This window comes from Rousettus aegyptiacus, unplaced genomic scaffold (assembly GCF_014176215.1).
Source record: "Rousettus aegyptiacus isolate mRouAeg1 unplaced genomic scaffold, mRouAeg1.p scaffold_m13_p_1, whole genome shotgun sequence".
Lineage (NCBI taxonomy): Eukaryota > Metazoa > Chordata > Mammalia > Chiroptera > Pteropodidae > Rousettus > Rousettus aegyptiacus.
Genome location: NW_023416284.1, coordinates 171,261,313 through 171,285,842, shown reverse-complemented (window position 1 = coordinate 171,285,842; position 24,530 = coordinate 171,261,313). Strand labels below are relative to the sequence as shown.

General features: G+C 39.4%; 1 protein-coding gene across 5 annotated transcripts in view; it reads right to left on the bottom strand.

The window, feature by feature from the left end:
- GRM1 (glutamate metabotropic receptor 1) overlaps positions 1 to 24,530 on the bottom strand; it is a 323,300-nt gene that overhangs the window by 40,736 nt on the left and 258,034 nt on the right. For all 5 annotated transcript variants that reach the window (XM_016160274.2, XM_016160276.2, XM_016160278.2 and 2 more), the window contains exons 5-7: positions 19,875 to 20,121; positions 14,131 to 14,299; positions 4,113 to 4,239 (exon numbers count right to left, since the gene is read on the bottom strand). In XM_016160274.2, coding sequence (XP_016015760.2) covers positions 4,113 to 4,239; positions 14,131 to 14,299; positions 19,875 to 20,121 — 543 coding nt within the window. The remainder of the gene's footprint in view (positions 1 to 4,112; positions 4,240 to 14,130; positions 14,300 to 19,874; positions 20,122 to 24,530) is intronic.

Sequence of the window (24,530 nt, the reverse complement as noted above, 5' to 3'; positions counted from 1 at the left end):
GGACTAGGGATTATTTCTAATTTTTGAACCAAATATTGGCTGACCCATAAGGCACAAATGCATTAGAGGAAGCTAAAATATACTATTAGACTTCGTTCCAATTTGTTAAAGACAAATTTCATAGGAATCAGGAAATGAAGAAATGTCGCAATTATTCTACTGAAAGTGTCTTGGCATTGAATAACATTTATAATACCATGATTACATAAGCCTTCATCAAAATACTTTTTTAAGGCAACTACGTTAATATGAATTACTTACCAGGTGAAATTCTATTTATTATTCAATATTCAACTCATATATCCCTTTCCCTATGGAGACTCTTTTCTTCCCAGGGAATTTTATTTGCTTTTTTTCTCTGTGTTCATATGACATTTTGCACACATTTCTGTTGTAAGACTTAGATCATAATTGGCTATTTACATGTCTAGTTTCATATGAAGCTCATCCCACAGGATATAAACCTTGCTTCACACACCCATATGTCCCCAGTTTCTCAAAAAAAAAAAAATTGCCTGGCACAAAGCAGATGGTAGTGTATAACAGAAAATTAAATAAATGAGTATATTGTATGAGAAGTCACAGCAACTGTTGGGATGGAAAAAATAGCTAAAATTAGTTAATTTCTATAAACTTAGTTTATTCTATTTTTTTAATGATAAATTTTAGTATTGTCTGGCTTTCTGAGGAATCATTTTATATCATTTGACTTTTTAAAAGAAATAAGTAGCATTGGATGACATATAATTGGCCCAAGAATTGTTAAACTACTGTCTAGTTGTATATCATGGCACAAGAGATCCCTGTTTATGCATCATAAGAAATAAAGTGTGAAATTTAAATGCTGAATTAAACTGCATTTTCTTCCTAAGAAGAAAATATGAGAAATTTATTAACAACTTCAGAAGTCACTTCCTCTAAGAAACATACCAATTTTTCTTCATAGCCAAAAACAGCATATGCTAATAAAAATAAATCTCACTCACGAACCTGTTTTTATTCATTAATATTAGTGTTTGGAACATATATGAAAAGTAACTGTCTCAGAAAATTATTTTAAACATGTTTTGACAAATTCTACCTTTAGTAAAAAATACCATTTCCCAAAGAACAAGTTTTCATTTTAACTAAAATTCAGTAAGAAAAAAAAAAAATCCATCCATGAAAATAAAATATCTGCTTAAAGGCAATGCATTTACTCCTCTGAGTATTTCTACTGATTTGTGGTGTTCTCTGCCTGAGGGTTTTCTTTTTTAAGAACAACTACTACCATAGCAACAAACAACAACACATTACCATATACTGCACCCTTGCTCTGAGCCTGACAGGGCACCAAGTAAGTGGCAAATAAAATCTCATTTTGCATTTCTGTATAAGACTGAAAAGGATGCAGAAACAATAGGTGTCGTTAACACTGAGTATAAATTAGTATGAGAGGTGCATATTCTGAAAGATCCTGAACATAAGATTTGCAAAATAATCTGTATATATGATCCAGAAGTAGCCACTCCCCTATAGTTAAAGGCTATCTGAGCAGCTGTTGCTTGGCTCAACTCGTTTGAATGTTAAAGTGACTTTTATACATATGTTGGATGATAGATTAAATGCTTTAGAAAGATGCATTACTATTCATCTATTTACAGGCAAAGAAGATATTTTTTACACTTTACTAAGTCGAAGAGCCCAAATCAATGGTGGCGATCATTTGGCAGTGGCCAGACAATATACCCATAATGGAAGTTCTCTGGGGCATAAAATATGACTTTGAGTTCCATGACGACATCGTGCTAGATCTTTTTTAAATGTTTGTGTGTTTTGTTTTGTTTTGTTTTGTATTTTAATGCTTTAAAATAGAATGGAAGTTCCTTTTCATGTATGACATAAGCTCCAATTAAATTGCAAATCGAGTAGAATGAAAAGTTTGGGGAAGCCCCGAAAAATGGAGACAAGAGCAAAATCTTTGTACCTCAAAGGCAGAATTTCTGACTTTGAGGGTCAACCTGAGTAAGAGGCTGGTTTTTGTTCTGAGCCTCTTCCCACCCGACTGTGGTCTCAGTCAAATAGCACCGAGGACTGACTATGAAGTCCACCGCAATTCTCAGGCACAATGGCGATCTAAAGGAGACCTGCTTACACAAGATAAAAAGGCCCAGCAAGAAGCACACACTGTGAGGAGGACAAAGATGTGAAGAGACACAGAACGAGCGGGAGAGGAGGGATGTGTCCGAAAGGAGGTTGGAAGAGCTTTTTTAAGCCAGTGCATTGTACACAACCATGAGATAAGTGGCATAGTGAGAAGGCATTAGATCCAGGGACAAAAAGCCTTGGATTCTCATAGTGGCTTCTCTATTAACCAACTGCATTGACCTAGATGAACTTGTGTGAGTCTCTGTTCTTTCTAATTCCCTGCACAGGGCAAACATTTATTAGGGAGCTATTATGTGCAAGGCACCATGCTATGAGGTAGAGAGTAATATTTCTCAAAGGATGAGACAGGAACTAAATGCCTCAGAATCTGCCGGTCCTATCTCAGAACCAGTGAATGGGAATTTCTGCAGGTGGGTAATCCCTGGGTAATTTTTAGGCACATTAAAGTTGAAGACCAGTTTTTAGCCAGAGAATAAAAAGACGAGTGAGATACAGTTTGTACTTTCAAAAATATTCTGCTCTAATTTCCTTTCCTTTAAAAACGCCTTTATACTAGGTGATTTCTAAAAGCTCACTTACTCATTTTAGTTCAATTTTAATTATGTGACCTGATTCTACTAATCTAGCCATTTTTGATGTGCTTTAAATAAGTCACATAATTTCTTAGTTTGTTATTCTTATTTGGAAACAAGTTAAAAAGTGAACGACAATTAGGAATGTCACCCTCTCTGGTGATTTTCAACAATACCCAGGGAGGCATAGGATCAGGGGTCAGTGAACTGGGTTCTGCTCCTAACCAGTCGCATGACATTGGTTACACAAGTACAGGTCTCTAGACCTCAGCTTCCTCTTTCTCAAATGAGGTTTTAGATTACTCAGATGACAAACTTCCCATGGTTCCATTACTCTTAAAATTTGTGAAAAATATCTGTGAAACACTCCTCAGGTGTGAGTTCACACTTGGGGCTGTGGAAAACCAAATCCAAATATTTGAACATTGCTCTTAGGAAACTTATAAATCCATATAATCCATCCGTATGAGTCCCATTGATTTTACTAGCAAATCGTCTCTCACATTCATTTATTCCTCTCCATTCCTGCCACAGATGCTCCAGCCCACAACCTTTGAAATCACTCACTTGGACCAATGCAATAATTTCCTAACTTCTCCCTGTTTCGTGTCTCGTCTCACTACCCTCTTCCATACTACCAGGGACATCTTTCTGAGACCGAGATATGACATTATTTGTCATTTTGAATCCCTCATTGGTTCTCCAGTGCTTAAAGACAAAGTCAAAACACTTAGGGAAAGGCCAGGCAGAGGCTCTTCCCCACGCTCTGCCAGTGTACTCACCCAGTCTTATTTCTGACCACTTCTCTTGTAGGCCCTTGGGTCTATCAATTAACCCCATACACTTGTTCCAGAGTTTTCTCCAAATTTATTATATGCTTTTACATTTCCCATGTTCTACTTTATGTCTGGAAATCCTTTCATCTCCTTGTCTACCTAACAAACTTTACAATATTTTATACATGTCTCTTTGATATTAATAACTATTTTATATTATATTTTTACATGGTTTCTTCCCGATAGATTTTAAGCAAAATCAATCTGAGGCTGTGTTTTACTTACCTTTGTACCTTTAGAGCCTGCGGCAGTGCTCACAATAGATGTGCAAGAAATGCATGCAAGGAGAAGTTCTGGTGACTAGAGACATTTCAAACAAAATTTTGTAAAGGAAAAATAGGAAACGATAGGTATATCAGAATATCCTTTTAATACACTTTTATTTAGATTTAAATGAACTTTCAATATAGATCATGGAAAACTTATAAGAGGTTTGCGTGTACCCTTTGACACGAGCATTAGGAAGTGAATTTTGCAAAGACATGAGCTAATCGCCGACATTTTAAACAATGTGCATGGTGGCAGGGCCAAGGTTGACACGTGCAGCAGCTCCTACCTGTGAGATCTGCGTTGGGCCACCACCCCAGGTCGCAAGCTTTGCAGGTGAACTCGTCTTGCACGTATTCATTCTCCTTACAAGCCGTGCAAATCCAGCAGCAACTCACTTCACCTTTCCGTATGACCTGTAACACAGAGATACTTCATATGCCTTCAAGATGGTTTCTCCAGAAAGTTTTCTGCTTCAGATATGAACTTGTTTCCATACTACGATTAAAAAAAAAAAAGTAATATTCAAAAAATCCTATATGCCAAAGAAAAGCCTTAAGTATATGGATTGAAATATATCTAATTACCTTAGAGTTAGGTGTGAGTTTCAATTCATTGCATGCTGGGTTTAAAGGTTTTTCAATAATAATGACTTTAATAAAGAAATTGACTATATTACCTTTTGCAGAGTTAAACAATGAAACAGTATTAATTATTACATTTCTATGTAAAAACTGAGGAATTATGGAATTTTTGGTATAATTAGGAAAGTTTGAGCAACTTTATATATATAAAAACAGAATGATGGCTAAGAAAGCATAACCCTATTATTGGCCTTCCTTGCTCCAGTGAATTCAAAAGATAAATTTGAACACATAAATTGTTGGAAGAAAAATTACTAGTCCAAAATTACTGAAGAATTGCTTATTATGTGAGCAGTTGTCATTCACTCAAATACTCAAGTGAACTCACATCCTAACTTCTGGGACACTTTCTGCATACATCCCTCCTCTCCCTTACTCTGCACTGAAAATGTGAGCTGCCTTAGTCCTCCTAAACTCTGAGTTCTGTCTTCTTAAATTAGCAAGATGGCCCAGTCTTGTTTGTGTTCTCTCTCACTGAACAACAACCAGGCAATTGCCTGCAGGCAGAAAGCTGAAGTGATTTTAGGGTTCACCTTGTTTGCTTCCTTCCACTTCCCTGGAATCAAGGTCATGTGCTGTTTTCCAATCTCTGAACACAGTTATTTCATATACTGTGTTAAGTTTTCTAGTTGTTTACAGCAGAAGGCAAAGTCTGGACCCCATCATGGCTAGAAGCAGAAGTTTCTGCCTAACCCAACCAAAAGTTCCCGTATGTATAGTCAGAAATTAAACTGTAAATATTGCTATACCCTAAGATCATACAAATTCTAGCCTTTGCGAAAATAAAATTATCTTCTCTCACATAGGTTGAAATTTATACCACTATTTTAGAATTACATAAAAAATATCAAATGGCAGTAATTTTCAGAAAATGTAAAAGATTCTTCTTTCACTTTCAAATAACTTTAGGAAGCAGACTCGAATTAAGTCTTTTAGAAAAAATTCATACCTACTCGCAAAACAAGTATGGGGAATTTACATTCTAAATGAAAAATTTTTCTAAGCGGTATGAGAAAAATTGAAATAATAAATGAACACCTTTTTTTTTTACCATAATTAGTATAAGGAGTACAGTAAGAGACATTACAAAGCACTGTGTGTCTCTTTAGTTTAATATTTTTTCTCTCATTATAAAATTAATACATTAATTAGAATCATTCAAAAGGTGGTGATGCTAAACAAGTTTATGCAGAATAATTGATAAAGCCAGATCTCGTGAGTAACTGGCATATAGAAAGTATTTAAAATTAGGTTTTGAATGACTGAATAAATGAGTGAATAACTATTTAGGTTATATCTTAAATACAAAATTAAAAGTGAACTGCTTAAATGGAGGTTTTTTTGTGAATTATTTCTTTATTCAGCTACCAAGTTTGTGTACTTTTGCCGTACGAAGTCTTTAAAATGGAATTTGCCTTTTCTACCTTTCAGCCACGCTCTACACTGGTATTTTACAACTTTACATGTGAATTCTAATCCCTGTCTCCTAATCATGTAACAGACCTCTGATCTCTTCTCACTCGAGAGAATATACACACAGGTGCCGAGACCATCTGACAGGCCTAGGGGATCCTCAGGAGAAAAGACCACTTCCACTGTGTTATCAAGGTACAGAAATGGACCAAGAAGATACAGTCAGCAGCCGATGAAAGAGTATTAAGTTGAATCTTTTTTCAAAAATAAAATTAGGCCACTTAAGGAATTGTAGTGGCTCCTTGTTAAACGCTTTTGAAATACAAGCTTTTCAGTCAGGCATTCACTCAGCCCTTGCTTCTGAACCTAACTTCGCTAACAATTTCTTACAAAATTCTTCCAGATAAGGACAGGCATCCTCCGTGACAGCCCCTTCCTACGTCCTCGCTGACGTCCACATTACTCTGTTTGCTTTATTTGTTTTGGAGGGAGGTTTCAAGTAGAATAGACATGTTATCAAATTTGTTTTTCATCTGACTTGCTTTTTACAAAGATTACTCTGGCTGCTGCATGGAGAATATTTTTTAAGGAGGGCAAGTGAGAGACAGGAAGAAAAGAGAGAGAGTATGTATGCATGTGCCCGTGTGTGTGTGTGTGTGCGCGCTCGCGTGTGGTGTTTTAATCCCTGGCTCTAACATAGAACCATATTACAAATAAATACATATAGTTTAATAAAAGAATGAATATTACCTTCCATTGTGAATGTCATCTTTCCTCCATCAGTTCATCTACGTCACTACTCCTGAGAGCAGACACAGCATCACAAGCCACAGCAGGTATTCCTGGAGCAGTTAACTCCGTGAAAGATCACCTTACTTGGAATTCTCTTTTAAAATACAGCTGGTGTTTTATTTCCGAAATTCAGTTTTTGATCTCTGGTTATTTTATATCTCTGTGCTAGATATGTTTCATTTAGATGTAGTTTTTTAAAATTCTTTATTTTTTTGTGTGTATAATTTATGTTCTAATCTCCCCAATCTCATGAATATTTTTGACTATTTTTATGTTATGTATTTTTATATCAGTCATACTGAAAAGTATTTCTTTTGGGTATAGTACAGACTCAATAACTGAAAAGTTTTTTTTTTTTTTTTTTTGTCATAGCAAAACACTTTCTATGGCAGCTCTGAGTCATGATAAGAGTTTTGCTATTTCACTAAAATTGCCCTTGAGAGACCAAGGCTTACTTAGGCACAGGATCTGTTTATCTTTTTTTACATCCTGTGTACATGGTGCAATGTTTATTCTAGTGAGACTAGGTGACCTGCTGCTATACACAATGTTATGGTTCAATTATATATACACTGCAAGAGTTTTAAAGCATTTATGCCATAGGAAATCAAGTGTTCACATTATGGCTATGTTTCTAAAGTAATTTGTAACGTTTTGTTTGTTTGTTTGTTGTTTAATCAAGTTTTTATTTAAAAAAAAATAAAAGAAAACAGCATTAAGAGAAAACAATAAAGCAAAAGTAACTAGGAATCAAAGGAAACCTGAAAATTTTGCTTCAGGAGGAAAATTCCTGAAAAATTAAACAGAGTAAATAAATTGGATCCACCCTATTAGAACTGTAGGAGAATCAGCTGCAAGAGAGAAGGGCTAACTAGCTGGGCTCTCTTGTGTCTCTTGGAAAACCCTCAACTCTAATTGCAGAAAAACTCTAAATGTTTTTATCCAGCTATATTATGAGTTCCTCAGAAGACGGGACCATATTTAAGTTTCCTTTGCATTCACAGTGCTACCATAGTTCTTGGCACATATTAATTACTCAATAATGTATATGAAAGAAAAGAGAAATAATATAGAATATGACATAAAGGAAAGAAGTAGAAATGAAGACTTGGAAGACAATGAAAAATAAGAGGAAACTGAAGGGAGTCTTGTAAGAACTAAATAAAAATATTAATTTAGGGAAACCCCTACATTGTAATTTATTATAAGGAAAATGAAATAAAAATGGTATAGGAATACAAAATGATCACAAGAGTGGACTTGTATTGAACCGGCTGTGTGCTAGGCACTCTGTACAGACAGTGGCTGTCAGGGTGATGACATGCTATGTGAGACCCAACTTACTCCTCAGAGGTGGGCAGATATGTATTCATTTCATCAGCTTTTGTTTAGAGGCTGAGCATTGCAGACATGGCGCTACGCATAGGACAAATAAATACAAAGACCTGATCACTGAGGTTGAGACGCTCGAAATCTAACATGATGTGTTAAGTACACTGCTAAAAGGGGGAACAAAATGTTTATGCAGAGCATGCACATTCATTCGCTCATTCACTCATTCATTCATTCATTCACAACATGCACTGAAGGTAACTACAATGTGCCAGGAACTATGCCAAGGCCAGAAATAATCAGTGAACAAAAGAGATAATATCTCCATCCTTGTGGAGCCCTTCTAGAGAAGCGTAACAAGAAAGAGGAATAGGGTTCAGGGCAGGGACCAAAGTGAGGCAAGTGTGGCGCCTAGGGACCACGTTTAAGGAGGCGCACACTCTGCAGGTTGTGCAGGTAACCACCCCTCGTACTTGCAGGACCTTGGGAGTGAGTGCCATCTTAGAGTCTGTGCCCTAGGAATCTCACTTGCCTCCACTGGGTCCCAGTCCTGATAGAGAGGACCTGGAACAGGGGGTTGCAGTTTTGCATATGGCAGTCAGATAAGGCCTCGCTAAGTCATTGCCATTTGAATAAGACTTGAGAGAGGGAAAGAGAATACACCCTGAATATATCTGGTAGAAGAGTGTTCCAGGCAGTGAGAACAGCTAGAGCAGTGGATGAGCTGTGTCCCAGGCTAAGGTGATCGCCAAAAAGTTCAGTACCCAAGGGACCAGCATTGACACTAGTCAAAGCATAGGGCATGAGGATATAGGTATTGCTCAGAGTGACTGTGGGTAAATTAATGATAATTCCGCAGAATTTTTTATTATAACCAGTGCTTGCAAAGTTTCCTCTTCATCCACAGAAACTATAGTAAGTTCATGTTTACACTTGCACAGCCAGGTACAAAGAACTATGTTACGTCTTAAACTTTCTTCAAAAATTTAGCCAATATGTTTTTAGTAGCTGGGACAGATCACATCATCGCCATGTAATCACAGGCTTCGCAGACAAGAATTTTTTTTTTTTTTTTTTACATTCTTGTGGAAATGTATATTGAGAACGTGCTATCCTGCTGCGGAATTCAGACACGATTCTGTAACGAAGGAACCACATCATTGTTTCACTGGTCGCCAGAATGGTTACGTTAACAGTGAACAATTTAAATAGTTGGATTTGACTCACGAAAAGAGAACGCTGAGACGGACAGGGAAGTTATGGGTAACGATGTTATTGCTAACTCTCTTAGCTGGTCTTGTGGTTATGCGTGAATCGCCCTTCTTAGCAAACGTACGAAGTTTCATGGTATTTGTACCTCCCCTTTAAATGGTTCAGGGGAAAAAACAGCCCAATTCTGAAGTCTATAGTTTGCAAGACACGTGTGACGGGGCCTTTCTCCACATTTATAAAGTGTATTTTGCTACATGACAATACGGCATGTGCAATGGAGAAACATTTATTATATATTCCATGTTCACGTGATGTCTCCAGAATTCTGCCAGGTAAAAATAGGAGGAAGTAGTGATTTTCTCCACTCTCCACACCCAAACTCCCATCCCTAAAACCATCGCCTTGGAGTAAAGAATCCAAAGATGAACGGAAGGGAAGAAAAAAATATAAGAGAGAGAGAGGGCTAAGAAAGGAGGCCAGTGAGGCAGTCTACAGCATCCCCTTCCTCGACTTCTCTGCTGCTTTCCGTGTGTCTATCCAATTCTCCCAATCATCTTCACAAATATTGTTTCCTTAAGTCTAGATCCTGTCCCCTCAGCATTTTATATGTAGACCTCTGTTTATAATTTTATTGTGAATTATTTAAAAAATAAGGCTTAGCAACTGAAATTTGCATTTGCAGGAAACATGCCAGTTCATATAATGAAACACAGTTGAACAACATGTGGCTGTAGGATGATAAGAGCTGTGGGTTGGCTCTAAGCCCAGCCCTGGCGCTTTCTACTGAGAAAGCCTGGAGCAACCCCTCTGGACCTCAGATTCCTTAAAATGCAAGCGATAACACCTGCTTTAAAAGGGTCGCTTTAAGGAATAATTGAAATGATGTCTGGAAAGCATCTAATATTGTACTTGCACAAGAATATGCTTGATAAATGTTAGTCCCTGATCTCTATAGCCTCCCTTCTTCCTTTCACGTTCTCTTCCTTTGCCTTCTCATCTCTCTCACCTCTTTCCCGCCCTCCCCCACACGCCAAGGAACACGGCAGCAGACTTGGTGTAAGAGAACCACACACGTGTCAGACCCTTGCTGTTTGCCTGTAGATCCGCTGTGCACATTTTACGTGCTGCCTGAGATTCTCTTCGCCTAACCTGTCCCTTAGGCTCTTGGCCACTGGCTCTTGCAGAGCTCTAGACACTTCTGTGATCCCTACCTCAGCCTCTGTCACTATTGCCTCATCTGCTGGTGCATCTGGCTGTCCCTCTCTCCCATGGAAGAGGCACTGGATTCCAGAACTGCCTTCATTGCATTTACCACAGCAGGAGCCCAGACCGGACTACATGAAACCCACAGAGTCTTTTGTCCACCTCCCCCCAACCCCCCACACACTGCTTCCAAATCTGAAGTCAGGCCATGTAATAGAATCTACAGAATCTAGATACCGGCTTCCCCAGGAGCTGCCTAATGGGGCCAGGCAATGTTAAACTTCCAGTGAGCAAATTCTCACCAGAGAAATCAAAAACGAGGATGGCGCAGGTGCATCCATTCTTCTCCCCTTCTTGCTTCAATAGCGAGTCTGAGCGGCCTGTCCAGAAATCTCCGTGGGGCAGAGGGGGGAGTTATGCTCAGTGAGACAGCGTCCTGCTCAATGATGCATCATGGTGCTGGTGGCGGTGTTTTCCCGTCCTGCCATGTCTCACCTCCATTCTCCTCTCACTCTTGCATCTCTGGGATTCTGATTCCCAATAATGCATTAGCCCTTAAGCCTCACTTGGCTTTAAGGGTTCAAGGTGACCCGAGCCAAGTACCTGTGAACTACACTGTCTAGGCTCTTTTGCCAGCTGTCTTTCAGATAGGGTTGGTAAAATGGAAAGGCTGATGGGAGACTGAAGAGAAGGAGGCGGGAGGAAGGAGACGCCATGGCGTGCCCCCACGCCAGAGGATGTCCAGGTAGTAGCCGTGGCTTTTCCCTGTGTCTCTCTGTCCCGGGGGTGGGAATGATTTCTGCTGTTGCTCATCTCTGAGTTACCTCAGTGTCTCTTACTATTTTTATGTCTTCCATTAAATTCCCTCATCGAACCACCTGAACATGGTTCTTTTTCCATGACTAAACCTAGACTCACATAACACACAATACGAAGTTTGTTTTTATTTACCTGCATTTGTGGCATGACTAAAACCAACTTCTGCCTCCATAAGATACTGTATTTATGAGATATTATATTTATATTTCTAAAAATGACATAAGAAATCTGAAATTTTAACTACTTCCAAGGCAACTACCATAAGAAAGTGCTATGAGCTATCATAAAAGAAGTCAAATGATTATTTTAGGATTTTAAATGGCATTTGATATTTAAAATGAATACTCCTTCTCTAAAGGTTATGTTTCCCAGTTAATACAAGTGTAAGGTGCCTCTCTCCCACCTTTGCTGTGGCTACTGAGAGATCAGACTCCCTGCATTCTAGGCCTGGTTGGTAGTAAATTCGTGGTGTAAGAATATAAGTGCTAGTATTTGGAAAACGAGATTCAGATTTCATTTATTTCTGTACCTCCCATGGTGCTTATGGGAAACAAACAAACACCCTCCTGCCCCTCACCTCCACTCCAAGTGCTACTCTCCTCCTGTGGGGTACACAATATTTCTAAAATGCCCCAAAGAGATTTGGGGTATTTTAGACTTCTGGAATCTCCTTCTATAACACTGCATGGGCGTAATGCAAACGTGTTGCCAGAAATGTTTCAGTATCTGGGCAGAGAGAGAGAGAGAGAGATGTGTGCAGACAGCCTTTCCTTGGAACTTGTGGGGGGAGAGGCCTTTTTTCTGGAATGTACAAATGAGAATGCTCGTGGTATTTGAGCCCCCCTTTCTGGCCTGCCAGCAACCAGAGTAACGGAAGGCAATTGGCAAAGGAGCTGGAGAGCAGAGGATCTTTGAGATAATTTGTTTCTCTTGCAGGTTTCCTCCCACCCCCATCCCTGATACTCTGAAAAGGCCAACTTTGTATTTCTATCAACTGTTTCATGGTTCAGACTCAATGCTACAGACTCAATGCTACCACTCATGCTAGCAAGAAGGCCGCAGCCAATATATGTGACATCCTTCGGGTCACAGAAGTGCATGAGCCCAGAGCTTCTGTATTATCTCCATCATATGTCTTTAGGTCTCAGATGCCCTGTTTCCCCCATCAACCAGAAAAGATGACGAATGCAGAATCCAGTGGCCTGGCATCTCGTGGCAACAGTCGAGATGAAAGTTTTGGGTGTCTGGAATTTAGAAGATATATTCCTACATACCACCAGAGAGTCTCATGTGCAAGAATCCTATCAGGACAAGGATCGGAAATGGATTCTTGGAATGCAGCAGGGCTGACATACTGTAAACACTGGTTTGGCCGACGCCATGCTTACACAACTAAAATACTTCTGCCCTGTATGAAAACAAATGGTATCGTCAAGCATCTCGAACGTCCCCACACCACCTCAGGCTTGCAGGACTCCTCACCCAAATCTTCCCATGATCCAACAACTCAGGGATTAACCATGGGCACGACGGGAGGCCTCCAGCACCTTGTGATAGCACTAAAACGGAGTCTATTCTCATTGGTTAGTTATCACGACAATTATTAAATATTTTTAACATCGCATCTGCAGAGAAGGCACAAGATATTTAAACCTAAGATGAATAGTCTCCACAGTTTGTTCCTTCTTCTAAGCGGCTGGTACCACTGTGAGTGTGAGCCCATCAGGACAGTTTTTCTCAGCTGCCAAAAGCTGTCGCAGGTTCCAAATCCCCCACCTCCTTCCATCGGCAGAGATAAGGCTTTTCCGGTATCCACACTGACACTTCTGCACGTGACTAGACCCCTGCCCTAAGGCCCCTAAGGGTTCTTCCCAGAGCGTCTCCGTATGCGGGCGGTTCCACAGTTCCCGAGAGCGGCGCTGTGCAAGAACAGCACGCAGCTCGCAGCGAGGACCAGAGCCCGGCGCAGACTCCACTCCAGCTCCAGCTGCACCGAGCGACATTTACGTGACAGCCCGTCTGCTCCCCGAGACGAGTCACAGAACATTAGAGATGGAAAGACCTGTTAGTTCATCGAACCCATATTCTGGCCAGTTCACCACCGCTGCCCTACGCCCCACTTCCACGTGCGTCATGTAGTTTGGTTTCAAAGAGCACGGGATGCGGAGAGCGCTGTTTCCATGCCTCCGTCACCGGGAATTCTCCCTAGCGTGTCCAGCCAAATGCTCGACATTTGATGTTTATTTACTCTAGTTTTGTGTATACAGTAATATCACGCTTACTCACTTGACCCAAGCTGGAAAAAACAAAACAAACAAACAAACAAAAAAAACGCTTCTGAGAATAAGTAGAAAGTGAGGACTCTTCCTTGGCTAGAAAATATCAATTTCAAAAAAAAATCACAGAACTTGGGGAAGAAATGATAAGCAGCACTTCTGTGTTACCTCATTTCAACTTCCTTTATTTTAGTTATATGCTTATTTAGCATTGTTCAGCTTCTGCTTTTTTTTTTTTTTTTTTTAGCAATAGCTTGAACTACAGCTAAACAATATCATTGCTTTTGGTTTCCATGTTTATTTCTGTGTCGATTTTCAATTCGATTATTCATCCGCTTGCTTTCTGTATCGTACTTAAGTTCCCAGCTCATCACTGTGATTCACATAAAGACTCTTCTAAATACTCAAATGGTTTGCCTGTTCCATTACCTAATCTTTCCTTATCTTTTCAGTTTTAGCTAAGTACAGGCACAAAAACAAAACAAAACAAAACAAAAACAGGATGTCTGGTCCACTCTTTCAGAACAGTCGGATCCAAGAAAAACGTGTGTGTTTAGGTCCAGGCAGGGGGCCTCCTCGCCAACACTGCCTGAGACCACATCTGCGGCCGGCTTACCTTAATCTGACCCTTTAAGCAAGGCTCGCTACACACGGACCGCACCAGCCCGCTCTTGTTCATCTGGATTTTGTAGTCGTCGATGTTCAACACCCCCTCATGCCAGGTTCCGACATGTACGTAATCATAGCGGTCGGCATCGGTGTACTGCAGATTCATGATGTCGTACCTACGAAGAAAGCAGGAGACATGTCTCAGAGAAAGCAGGCATGATGTAGAAACCAGAGAAATTCGGTAAATAGATAACAATAGAGAAAAGGGAAGTAAAAGATGCACCCATCCCGCATTCTAACACCAGTGACTATCAATATTTCAGTTCATTTCGAATGTTTTCTCTGATTTTCCAAAATGCATATTCCATTCCTCAGTCTGGGTATCGTCCATATTTGCTAAAGAATGTGTTACTCTTATACTTTTCTTCTGCTTATTCTCCAAAAAAATAATTCTATGTGTGCTGAGTTCATCATTCTCTCCTTCAAATTATCATTCAGTAAGTTATTTTTGAAGAAGCAACAATTCTTGAGAACATTATTTTCTTAACTTGATTACTTTTATTCCAATCTTCTTTTCACATTCAGTTGCTATTTTCATGAAACTAGATTGAACGTGGTGAGTTTCACCAAGTCTGGAGCCTATTTCAGGTGCTAATAGACAAGAAATCTGAGAAATGCATCTTTAATTAGCAAGGATGTTGGGGATTTAACATTTTGAGCACTGACATTTAAACTGGTCTCTCCCCTGATTAGGACAAACATTTCTGAATCCAAATAACCGGTGTCAGTTATTTCCATAATTTCAAATGCTGCAATGCTCTGCTACACAGGGGCGAAAATCTACATTTAAATATTTTCACTGAAGTCTGGAGCCAGACCTCATCGTTTCTCAATGTGGGCAATGGAGAGCATTCCCTAATGCAATGGAGACAATGCAGGACCTGGCATTAGAATATGTAAGATGGAATCTCTTTTATAACATTTTAACAGTATATTGAATTACTTAGGAATGTCACTAAACTCTTTAAGGCTCATGGGCTTCTCGTGAGGATTTATTAACATAACATGTAAAACACAATGTCACAATTGGGACACATGCATATGTATAATTCATATGTGTATTACTATGAATACCCTAAAATACTCTGGCTAGTTCCATTACTGTAAGAAACCAGGAGAACATCTTTGTATTGGCATAGCCATTTATCTCTCAGTCACTGAAAATTCTCTGGCATTCTCCAATCTCCTCTACATGTCGCTTTTTATTCCAAGTAAACTATAACTCACATGGCAGTTTTCTAGAAATGTATGCCCGACTCTCCCTTGCTGACTCTGCAAAATGGAATTGTCTTCTGTGGTATCTGAGCAGAGTTCTCATCCTCCTGCGCTACAGTATAAAAGCCATGCAGAGTCCATTGCTCTTTGTATTTGACCCAGAGAAATAGATGGCAACTGGCTACCACATAGTCCTCTTCCTCAGCTTTCTTCCTCTTCCCATCCCCATTCACGGCCCCTACCTAATCCATCCCGGAATTCCTTCTAAACCAAGGTCAGACACAGAATCTTCCTCTGCCCAGCACTCCAGGAAGCTACGACCAACCAACCTTAGTTGGCATCTGAAACCTATTGGCTATATCTGGCCTAGTTCTCTGTCTAGACAACTTCCATCCTTATTGGCATTTCTTCTTGCTCTAATGTGCAGCTGCATTTTATCACCCACAGGTAGCTCGTGGTTTATCCGCATCCAGATTCTGGCTATTTCTAAAAATAGCAGTCCCTAGTGGAAAGGGGGAGACTCTGGGAGAGTGAGGTTGTTTTTTCCCTACTTATCCAGGTGAACAAAACAGTGACAGTGAGAAGAGAGAATGGTGTCCCTGGACATGTTATTTGCCTCTTGGCTGTTCCGACTTTCAGCTACTGAAAGGTTCTTATTCTCCTGGTTGCCGAGACATACCAGAATGTTCTCCAGAGTAGCTGTCTAAGTGCTGTCCATGTGGGTATTAACCGCGGGCTGGTGGCTCACACTCCTCAGCAATGATACCGGTCTACACCACCAATATTTTTCCATTTTAAACTCAACGGTTATAGAACCTTCTGTGAATGTTTGCTATGACTAGTTTCCTATTCTGTTTATTTTTTATGCTTTACTCCATGTTACATTATTATACCTCCTTACATATTTTCAATGAAGGCTGAAACACATTGCTAGCTTTGGAATATCTTTTTTTAAATAAATCAGTCCCAAGACTTTTATTTCGACTTCTTCATTTGCCCTTCAAATGGGAGACATCGGTTCACACTTCATTAGCATGTAGAAACTGAAAAACTCACAATATTTTGGTATGAAAATACATTTTTAAAAAGTCCTAAAAGCCAGAGCGAAAAAAATACTGAAAGATATCAAGGGCAAAAAATACTGACTTCCTAAGGAGAGGCCTTCCCCTGTGCTGTGAATGTTAATGAACACTGCTCTTTTCTCTGACCCCAGAGTTCCTTCCGGGAAGGCTGGCATTTATTTGGAATACCCTCATGCTGTAAATATTAACTTTACAACAGCCTCTCAATGCATTCAGTTTATTTTGCATCGTGGTTAACTAAAATAATTACAAGAGAGTCCAAAAGCATGAAAGGTGTTCTGACAGGAGATGGAAGCAGAGAGGGGTGGTTACAACAGAAATGGATCACAGATTAAGCTGACCCATTTCAAGCCTGAGGAATTAACCCATTGAAAAAGGACCGAACTACCTTCCTACACTGTATACATGAATAGACTCAAAATGGATTAAAGGCTTAAATGTAAGACCTAAAACCATAGAACTTCTAGAAGAAAACATAGGCAGTAAACTCTCTGATATTACTAACAGTAATTTCTTTTCGAATACATCTCCTCAGGCAAGGGAAACAACAGAAAAAATAAACTATTGGGACTACATCGAACTAAAGTTTTTATACGGCAAAGGAAACCATCAACAACACAAAAAGACAACCAAGTGAATGGGAGAAGATATTAGCTTATGATACATCTGATAAGGGGTTAATATCCAAAATATATAAAGAACTCATACGACTCAACAATAAATAAACCAAACAATCCAATTAAAAAATGGGTAGAAGACCTGAATAGATATTTCTCCAAAGAGGAAATACAGATGGCCAATGGACATATGTAAAGATGCTCAAGGTCATTAATCATCAGAGAAATGCAAATTGAAACCACAATGAGATATCACCTCACACCTGTCAGAATAGCTATCATCAATAAATCAAAGAACAAGTGTTGCTGAGGATGTGGAGAAAAGGAAATCCTCATACACTGTTAATGTGATTGCAAATCAGTACAGCCATCATGGAAAACAGTTGGGAGGTTTCTCAAAAAATTAAAAATGGATCTACCTTTTGACTGAGCACTTGCATTTCTGGGTAATTATCCAAAGGAAACCAAAACAATAATTTGTAAAGATCTATGTACCTTTATATTCATGGCAGCACAATTTACAATAGCCAGAATATGAAAGCAACCTAAATGCCCATCAACAGACGATTGGATAAAGTATGGTTCATATATACAATGGAATATTACTTGACCATTAAAAAAAATGAAATCCTGCCATTTGCAATGACATGGATGGACCTAGAGGTTATTATGCTAAGTGAAAAAAGTCAGACAGAGAAAGAAAAATACTATATGATTTTACTTAGATTCTTCTAAGGAAAAAAAGGAACAAACTAATCAAAAAACAGAATCACAAATATAGAGGACAATCTAGTGATGGATGGAGGGCATGGAGGTTGGTGGGCTGGGAGAATGCGGTAAAGGGTTAAAGAAGTACAAATTAGTAGTTGATAGATGGTCATGGGGACGGGGAGCATTAATGTAGTGGCTAGGTGGAGAGCCAGAGGAGAGAAAGAATGATTAGGAGGATCATTTTATAAACTATATAAATGTCTAACCAAAGTACTATATATTTGAAACTAATAATAAAATTAAATTGAAAAAGAGAGAGAGAGAGAGACCCGGGGGAAAGCTCATAATTTAAATATGTCACTAAAGATGGAGGAGAAACAAGCTAAACATTGTGTGCTTATATTTGGGATAGTTTACAAAAAGATCGTGGATGAGGAAACTCACATCTACGGGTTGTCTAAAACGCGTCTGGCCCTGTGCTGAGCACATCGTGTGTATTATCTCAGACAATCGTGAAGGAAGGTTTCCATTCCAAATCTGACCCTCTGCAGAGCCTAGTTTCCAGGGGAGTTTAAAGGTGGGTTTAAAGGTGAGAGTGGTGTTCTGAATCTCAGACCCACTTGTTCCTTCTGGTGCAGCTCTCGCAGGTGCTCAGCACCTAGCTTTCCACAGGCCCGGGCCCCACATCGTTCCATCCATCCCACTCGCCTGCACATTTTAATCTAAATCTGCTCCCACATGACTGGCAGCTTGGAAGGAATCTAATAAATTCGTTATTTTAATTGCTGAAATTACTTACATAATTTATCATTCCTAGAGCTGTTGGATTTTAACAGGGAGCATCTACTTAGGCCCCACAAGGTGCTCTCTAAACACAGAAATTTAAGTTCACATGAAAGGAAAAAATACATGGAGAATTATTTAGGGTCTCTTACAGTCTCTTACAGTAGTCCCTCCCAAATAGTCTCAATGAAATGACATTAAGACTATTGCCAGCAACTTTGCCTAATTTTAAGATTAGCTAAAAGGCAGTGTAGTGTGATGTGACAAAAAAGATTACAAGCCTCCGATTCAGACCGTGCTGCCTCTACCAACTACGCCCCACATGGCTTTTAGGTAAGTTTCTTAGTTTCTCTGACACGTAGTTTTATCATCTGTAAAAGAGGATAATGATATGCCTATAGCAATGAGGATTAAATGATTTGATGTTCCATTCTAACATAACATATGCTTTCCTAAAATCTTTCGTTCTGCAAAACCACTTATTGAAAGATAACAGGAATTCTGAGGGGGGAAAAAGAGATTGTGCGGCAGCCAAGCTGAGGGCCTTTTTCTTTCCTATTGCCAGTTTTAATTCTTATTTCACTATTCTGATTGTTCCTTGCCTCGGAAAATTTGTATAAACAAACACAACTACCCTTTACACTGATGTTATTTTCTACATAGCAATTTCACATGAGCTAACTGGTGTTGTAAAAGCAGGTGTTGTAGAACCGACTGAACAAAAAATGACAGGGAAATATATACCTATATTCTGTAAGTTTAATTTTCCTTTGCTTCTTAGTTAATTCTTTGGAAGCCATAGAGATTCAACACCAGAAAGAAAGTTCTTTCCTTTCTTGTTCCAAGAAGAACACAAATTAGCCTGAGCAAAAAGGATACATGTGTAGGACTTCGTTCTCTCCATATATTAAGATCTTTAAGCAGGTGTAATATTGAAATATTTCACCAGTACGGCACTGGGACCAATGAATAAGACGCTGGCCTGAAGCTGGCAGGACAGACGAGGGTCCTGCTGGTCAGGTGTAGTCTCTTTAGTTTCTTGGGCTTGCACGAAGGTCCCAGGTATTCTGAGGGAAGGGCTGAGGTGACAGCTGGGGTGGCACTGCCAGGACGCAGAATGGTCGGTGTTTACCAATAAATCTTTCCTACTCTTTGGCTTTCCAGTTGTGTCTGTCCTTATGATACCCGGTAACCATGAAACCAAAGGGAGTCAGAGGTGCCAGCTGTCTGGTTCAGGGAGACTCACAGGTTATTCGGGTCCAGTATGCAAAAGACTGTCTTACCTTCCAGGAGCATCCCCTTTCTCATCAAACCACACCTCTTCTCCAGACACACCGATGAACGTGGACTTGATGAGGAAGTCTAGGAGTTTGCTGCCGTCGATGGGCTTCATGGCATCGCAGAGGCCCACGTGGCCCGGGCAGAGAGCATGGTGCATGTTCTGCAGTCCATGTGCCATGGCGTAGATGGCGTTGATGACAAACCCCATCTTACTGTCCTGGACATAGTTTTCTTCTAAGCTTTCATTGCCTGTAATATAAAAATGGATCACTAACTGCCAAGGCTGCAGTAAGGAAGTCTAGGCCCGCTTGTTTAATTCTCAAATGCTTGTGGGCCTCTCGGAGGAAGAGAAAGCCAAGCCCACCTGTTCAAGCTCTGTACTTGTGACTAGTTCGAGTGCATTCTATCTGCGGATAGTTTCTTTGATTTTGTTTTCAGAATTTAATAATGATTTTATAACATATAAAACAAACTTAGAGAGGTGAAAATAAAAGAAACCTTTCAAATATTGCAAAGAAATTCTTAAGGAACAATAGAAATAACTCTTATCTCTCTTGGCTCACAGAGACTTAGATTAAAAGTCTCCCTATAACACAGTACCAGAAAAAAAATCATTTTTGATATCCTCTATGACAATCCATAATCCATAGTCAATAAGTTTGTGCATTTTCTAAACCCTGATGCTTTCTTTAGATGATTTCCCTAAATTTATTATCTCTCAGGCCACCAAAACCCAGAGTAAGAACCTGAATTAGGTAGTATGAATTCTTATACACAGTTGGCAGTACAAAAATATTTGAGTCAGATTTGCTAATTCTTAGAAAGAAGTAAAATGTTTCTTGATGGAAGAATCACACTACATATTTAATTTTAACCTATAGCTTTACCAGTGAATTTCAAAAACCCATTTCTACTTGTGTCACAGGTGATCAGAAGTTCCCCAATTGCCAAGCAGTTTCATGAGAACAGTATTGCATGACATATGAGTTCTATATATCAGAAGCCTAAACTTTAAGACTTACATATGAATGAGAAATTCAGGGACCAACTGGGTTTGCTGAAACAAAGGTTATGAGTTTAGAAAACAAAATAGATTTGGAACACATCATGCGCATAATTCTGAGATTTCGTATTTAGTTCCAGAAATTTGCTTCTCTCTGCAGTGGGCTTTCCCTCCCCCACCTGATAGTGAGGGGTCTATGCACCGCATGCTCGAGGTGCTAGACATTGGGAAAGTTGGCAAGTCCAGCTGTTTGTGGGCTTGAGAACAGGAGGCTGCTGGCCCCCGGTCAGCTGACCTCTTCGTTCCAGCCTAAATAAGTCACTGGATACTAAGGCTCCTGGGATGAAGAGGAGCAGAAAGTATTTAGGAAGTTATAGAGCTTGGTGTGTTTAGAAGAAATGGTAAGGAGTTTTGGTTTTGTTATTGAGTTTGAGATGACATAAGACTTTTCTATAGAGGTCTATTTAAAGGCTAATATATTTAGATATAGTTGAAAATATGAAAATGATACCTGTGTATCTACCTACGAGTGAGATACAAAATACAACCAAGCCAGGTCGAAGGGAGGAAAATTCATTTTAACCCATCTTCCAGCACTGCTTAGTAGAATATTGTTAAAAGTATGATTTGCTAAAGTAATATTTTCCTGACTGGAAAAAAGACATTCTCAAAGAGGAAATACGGAGTAAGAGAGGCAGAAAGGGCATTTTAAGATCAAAATGCACAGAATGAAGTATAGGAAGTTATGTAAAAGAGAATGCAAACATCCTTCTTGCAAAAACTGCAAAGTCACTGGAATGCGGTAACTGTGTCTGTTACCCAGAAGCCTGGCTCTTCATGTTAGTTTGCTTTCCCTCGCTTTCACGTTTGGATGTGAAAGAGATAAATTAATGTCATCTGTTTGATAAGTTTTAAACAAGCCTTTAAAGACTTTAATAACCTCCAAGTGCTGGAGCTAAATGTTAGAGCTGCTAGAATTGGAGAAATTAACAGGAGTTAAGGAAAGAAAAAAAAATAGACAAAAATCGAGTGGCAAAATAACCTTTAATGCAGCAGCCACTTCAAGGATTCTAGACAATACTAAAACCATCCACTTGAAGTTGCAGCAAACAATGTCAACCCAGAGGTAAACTGTAGGAAAATATGAGAATATATAAATACTGTTTTTCACCAATTGGAAAATTCTCCATTTGGGACAACTTTACAGACACTAAGTTTTTTGTTGTTGTTTTTGCTTTGATTTCTGCTTTTAAGGAATTATATTTGAAAAGTTATGTCCCCAACTGATGTCCCCAGCACAAATTTCTTAAACTGTAGTTGTCCGATATTTGTGTTCTCATCAACATTGAGGCTATAACTGTTCTTGGCTTTCTCTGAGGTAAATGTTTTCCTTTTGATCTTTATTTAGGGTGATTACATAACTTATTGTCCAAACTGGGTCACTTTTGAAAGTGAAGTGAGTAATAATTATTCTGCAAACACAGGTATAAATGAGGCAAAACAGTCTAATGGCATCATGTTCCTTGAACCATGTTGCCCTTTGTATCTATTTACTGATGTTATTACCGGTGATATTTATATCTGTAGATACATCTGTAGATATATTTTATATATATATATATCTGTATATATCTATATATATAACATAATATCTATAACACATGCAACTATATATACATGCATGTATAAATATGTATATATACATATACATTAAATAATCTGTAGAGTATTATAAATTTTAACAATTTTATATTTATCTAATTTTAATGGGTAATAAACCCATCGATAATAATACCAGCTACCTTTTTTGTGTGTTTGTTTTATATAACAAACACACATATAATGAGCTCATGATAACCCTGCCAAATAGACGTTTATCTGACCATTTAGGAGTGAGGAAAGAGCAGTGGTATCCAGAGGCCCCCTTGATCCCTGTCCTTCCTGTTACACTCAGCAACGACATAGGTGCAGATATAAAAAGCTACAAAAGAGGTGCCTTTCTGGTGGCTGAGGACAGACCATCCTGCTGTGCACCAGGAACACTGTCACGCTATTTGGAGCTTTTCCCTGGGATTCTTCCAGATGTGCACATCTGTCTCTCTGACTAGCACTGGAACCTGATCTATCCACAGAAAGCTATGAGAAAAAAAGCCCATCCTGTCAGTATTCATCATATAGAAAGGGGGCCAGGCATGTGTTTTCAGGGAATATTTATAATTCACACTATTTCCAAAATAAACAAAGAACTTGTGCATCGATCTTAAGTGAGCCCATCACCTGCCGGTCCACTGGACCTGCACGTGAAGAGGGTGCTGCCATCAGCAAGGACCCCTCTTCAGCTACCACCCCAACTCGGTATGAACTGGCATTTGGGATGGCGTGAGAGAGAGTTAGAAAATCATCTGGCCTTTACAGGACCATTTTCTTTGCCATAGCAACTGTCCCAGATAATGTTACAAGCGTCTATCATCAAACCAACAGCATATGTTACAGGTTTTCCTGTTCTCCAAAGATCCTATATTTTTATGACCAGTGAATAGAGTATTCAAACTAATAATATTGTCTCTTGGTGGGAAGGTGAAAACATTTTAATCCCCTGGGGTTTAGTGCCTTTCATAACATGAGTCTCAGAGTTATTAGCAAGAAGGAGACTTGTATGAATCATTTTCTGCAGTGCATTAACTGTTACAGACCACTAGGGTATCATTAAACCATTACCTTTGCGAATACACTAAATGGAACCAAATAATTATAGTTGACTGTGTTTATTTACCTTCAAAAGAATACCTGCCTTGTGGATTGTGAAAATAGCTACCTTGCTTCTAAAATAGTAATCTCGTTCTTATTGTGAAAGCACAAGGGCTATAAATTGCCACCTGAGTGTGGCAGCACGCAGGGCCTCTGCAGGGACAGGCACTGACTGTGTGCCTTCTGAAAACAGGAAGTTCGTGGTGGCTGGGAGAAGGCTCGGCAATTCTACCCACTGGCGTGTATGCTGTTCAGCAGAGTGGCTTAGCAGAAGGAACTCTGTGCTAGGCACACGAACACCTGGGACCTGGGGCCAACTCTGCTATGATGTGCCAACAATGCCTTTGCAACCAGCTGTGGCACTGGGACAAGGGCCTAGACCTCCTTTGTTCTCAGTTTCTTAGTCTAAAAAATACCACAGGTGGATTCAGATTTTCCTCCTGAAGATCTCTTCGCCCTCTAACGTTTTTATGCTTTGCTTCTCTAACTCCACACTTGTTGGTACTTGGCAAAGCCATTCACATATGTTATCTTCGTTTAATCCTCACACAACTGTGTGAGATAGGTTCTATTATTATCATTTTACAAATGAAGAAGACTAAAGCATGGAGAAGTCACAACTGGGGAGAAATGCCCTCCTTCCTTTCGACTAATGCTTTTTTATTAAGACATTCCTATTGAGAGACACCTCAGACCTCTTATTTTACCTAATGGGAAGAGAAGAGGATTCATCTTATTGGTGTATTGAGAAAAAGAAACAGCATGCTCATCTCAGCCCCTTTTTTTGCTCATTTGGAACCAGGAACTTGACAGTACTCAAATGTTCTGGTTGGTTCTTCAGCCTTTGTAAATGCTGGCCATAGTTATCCAGCTGTGTCAGTAGGCGAGACAGGTTAATCTATCTAGT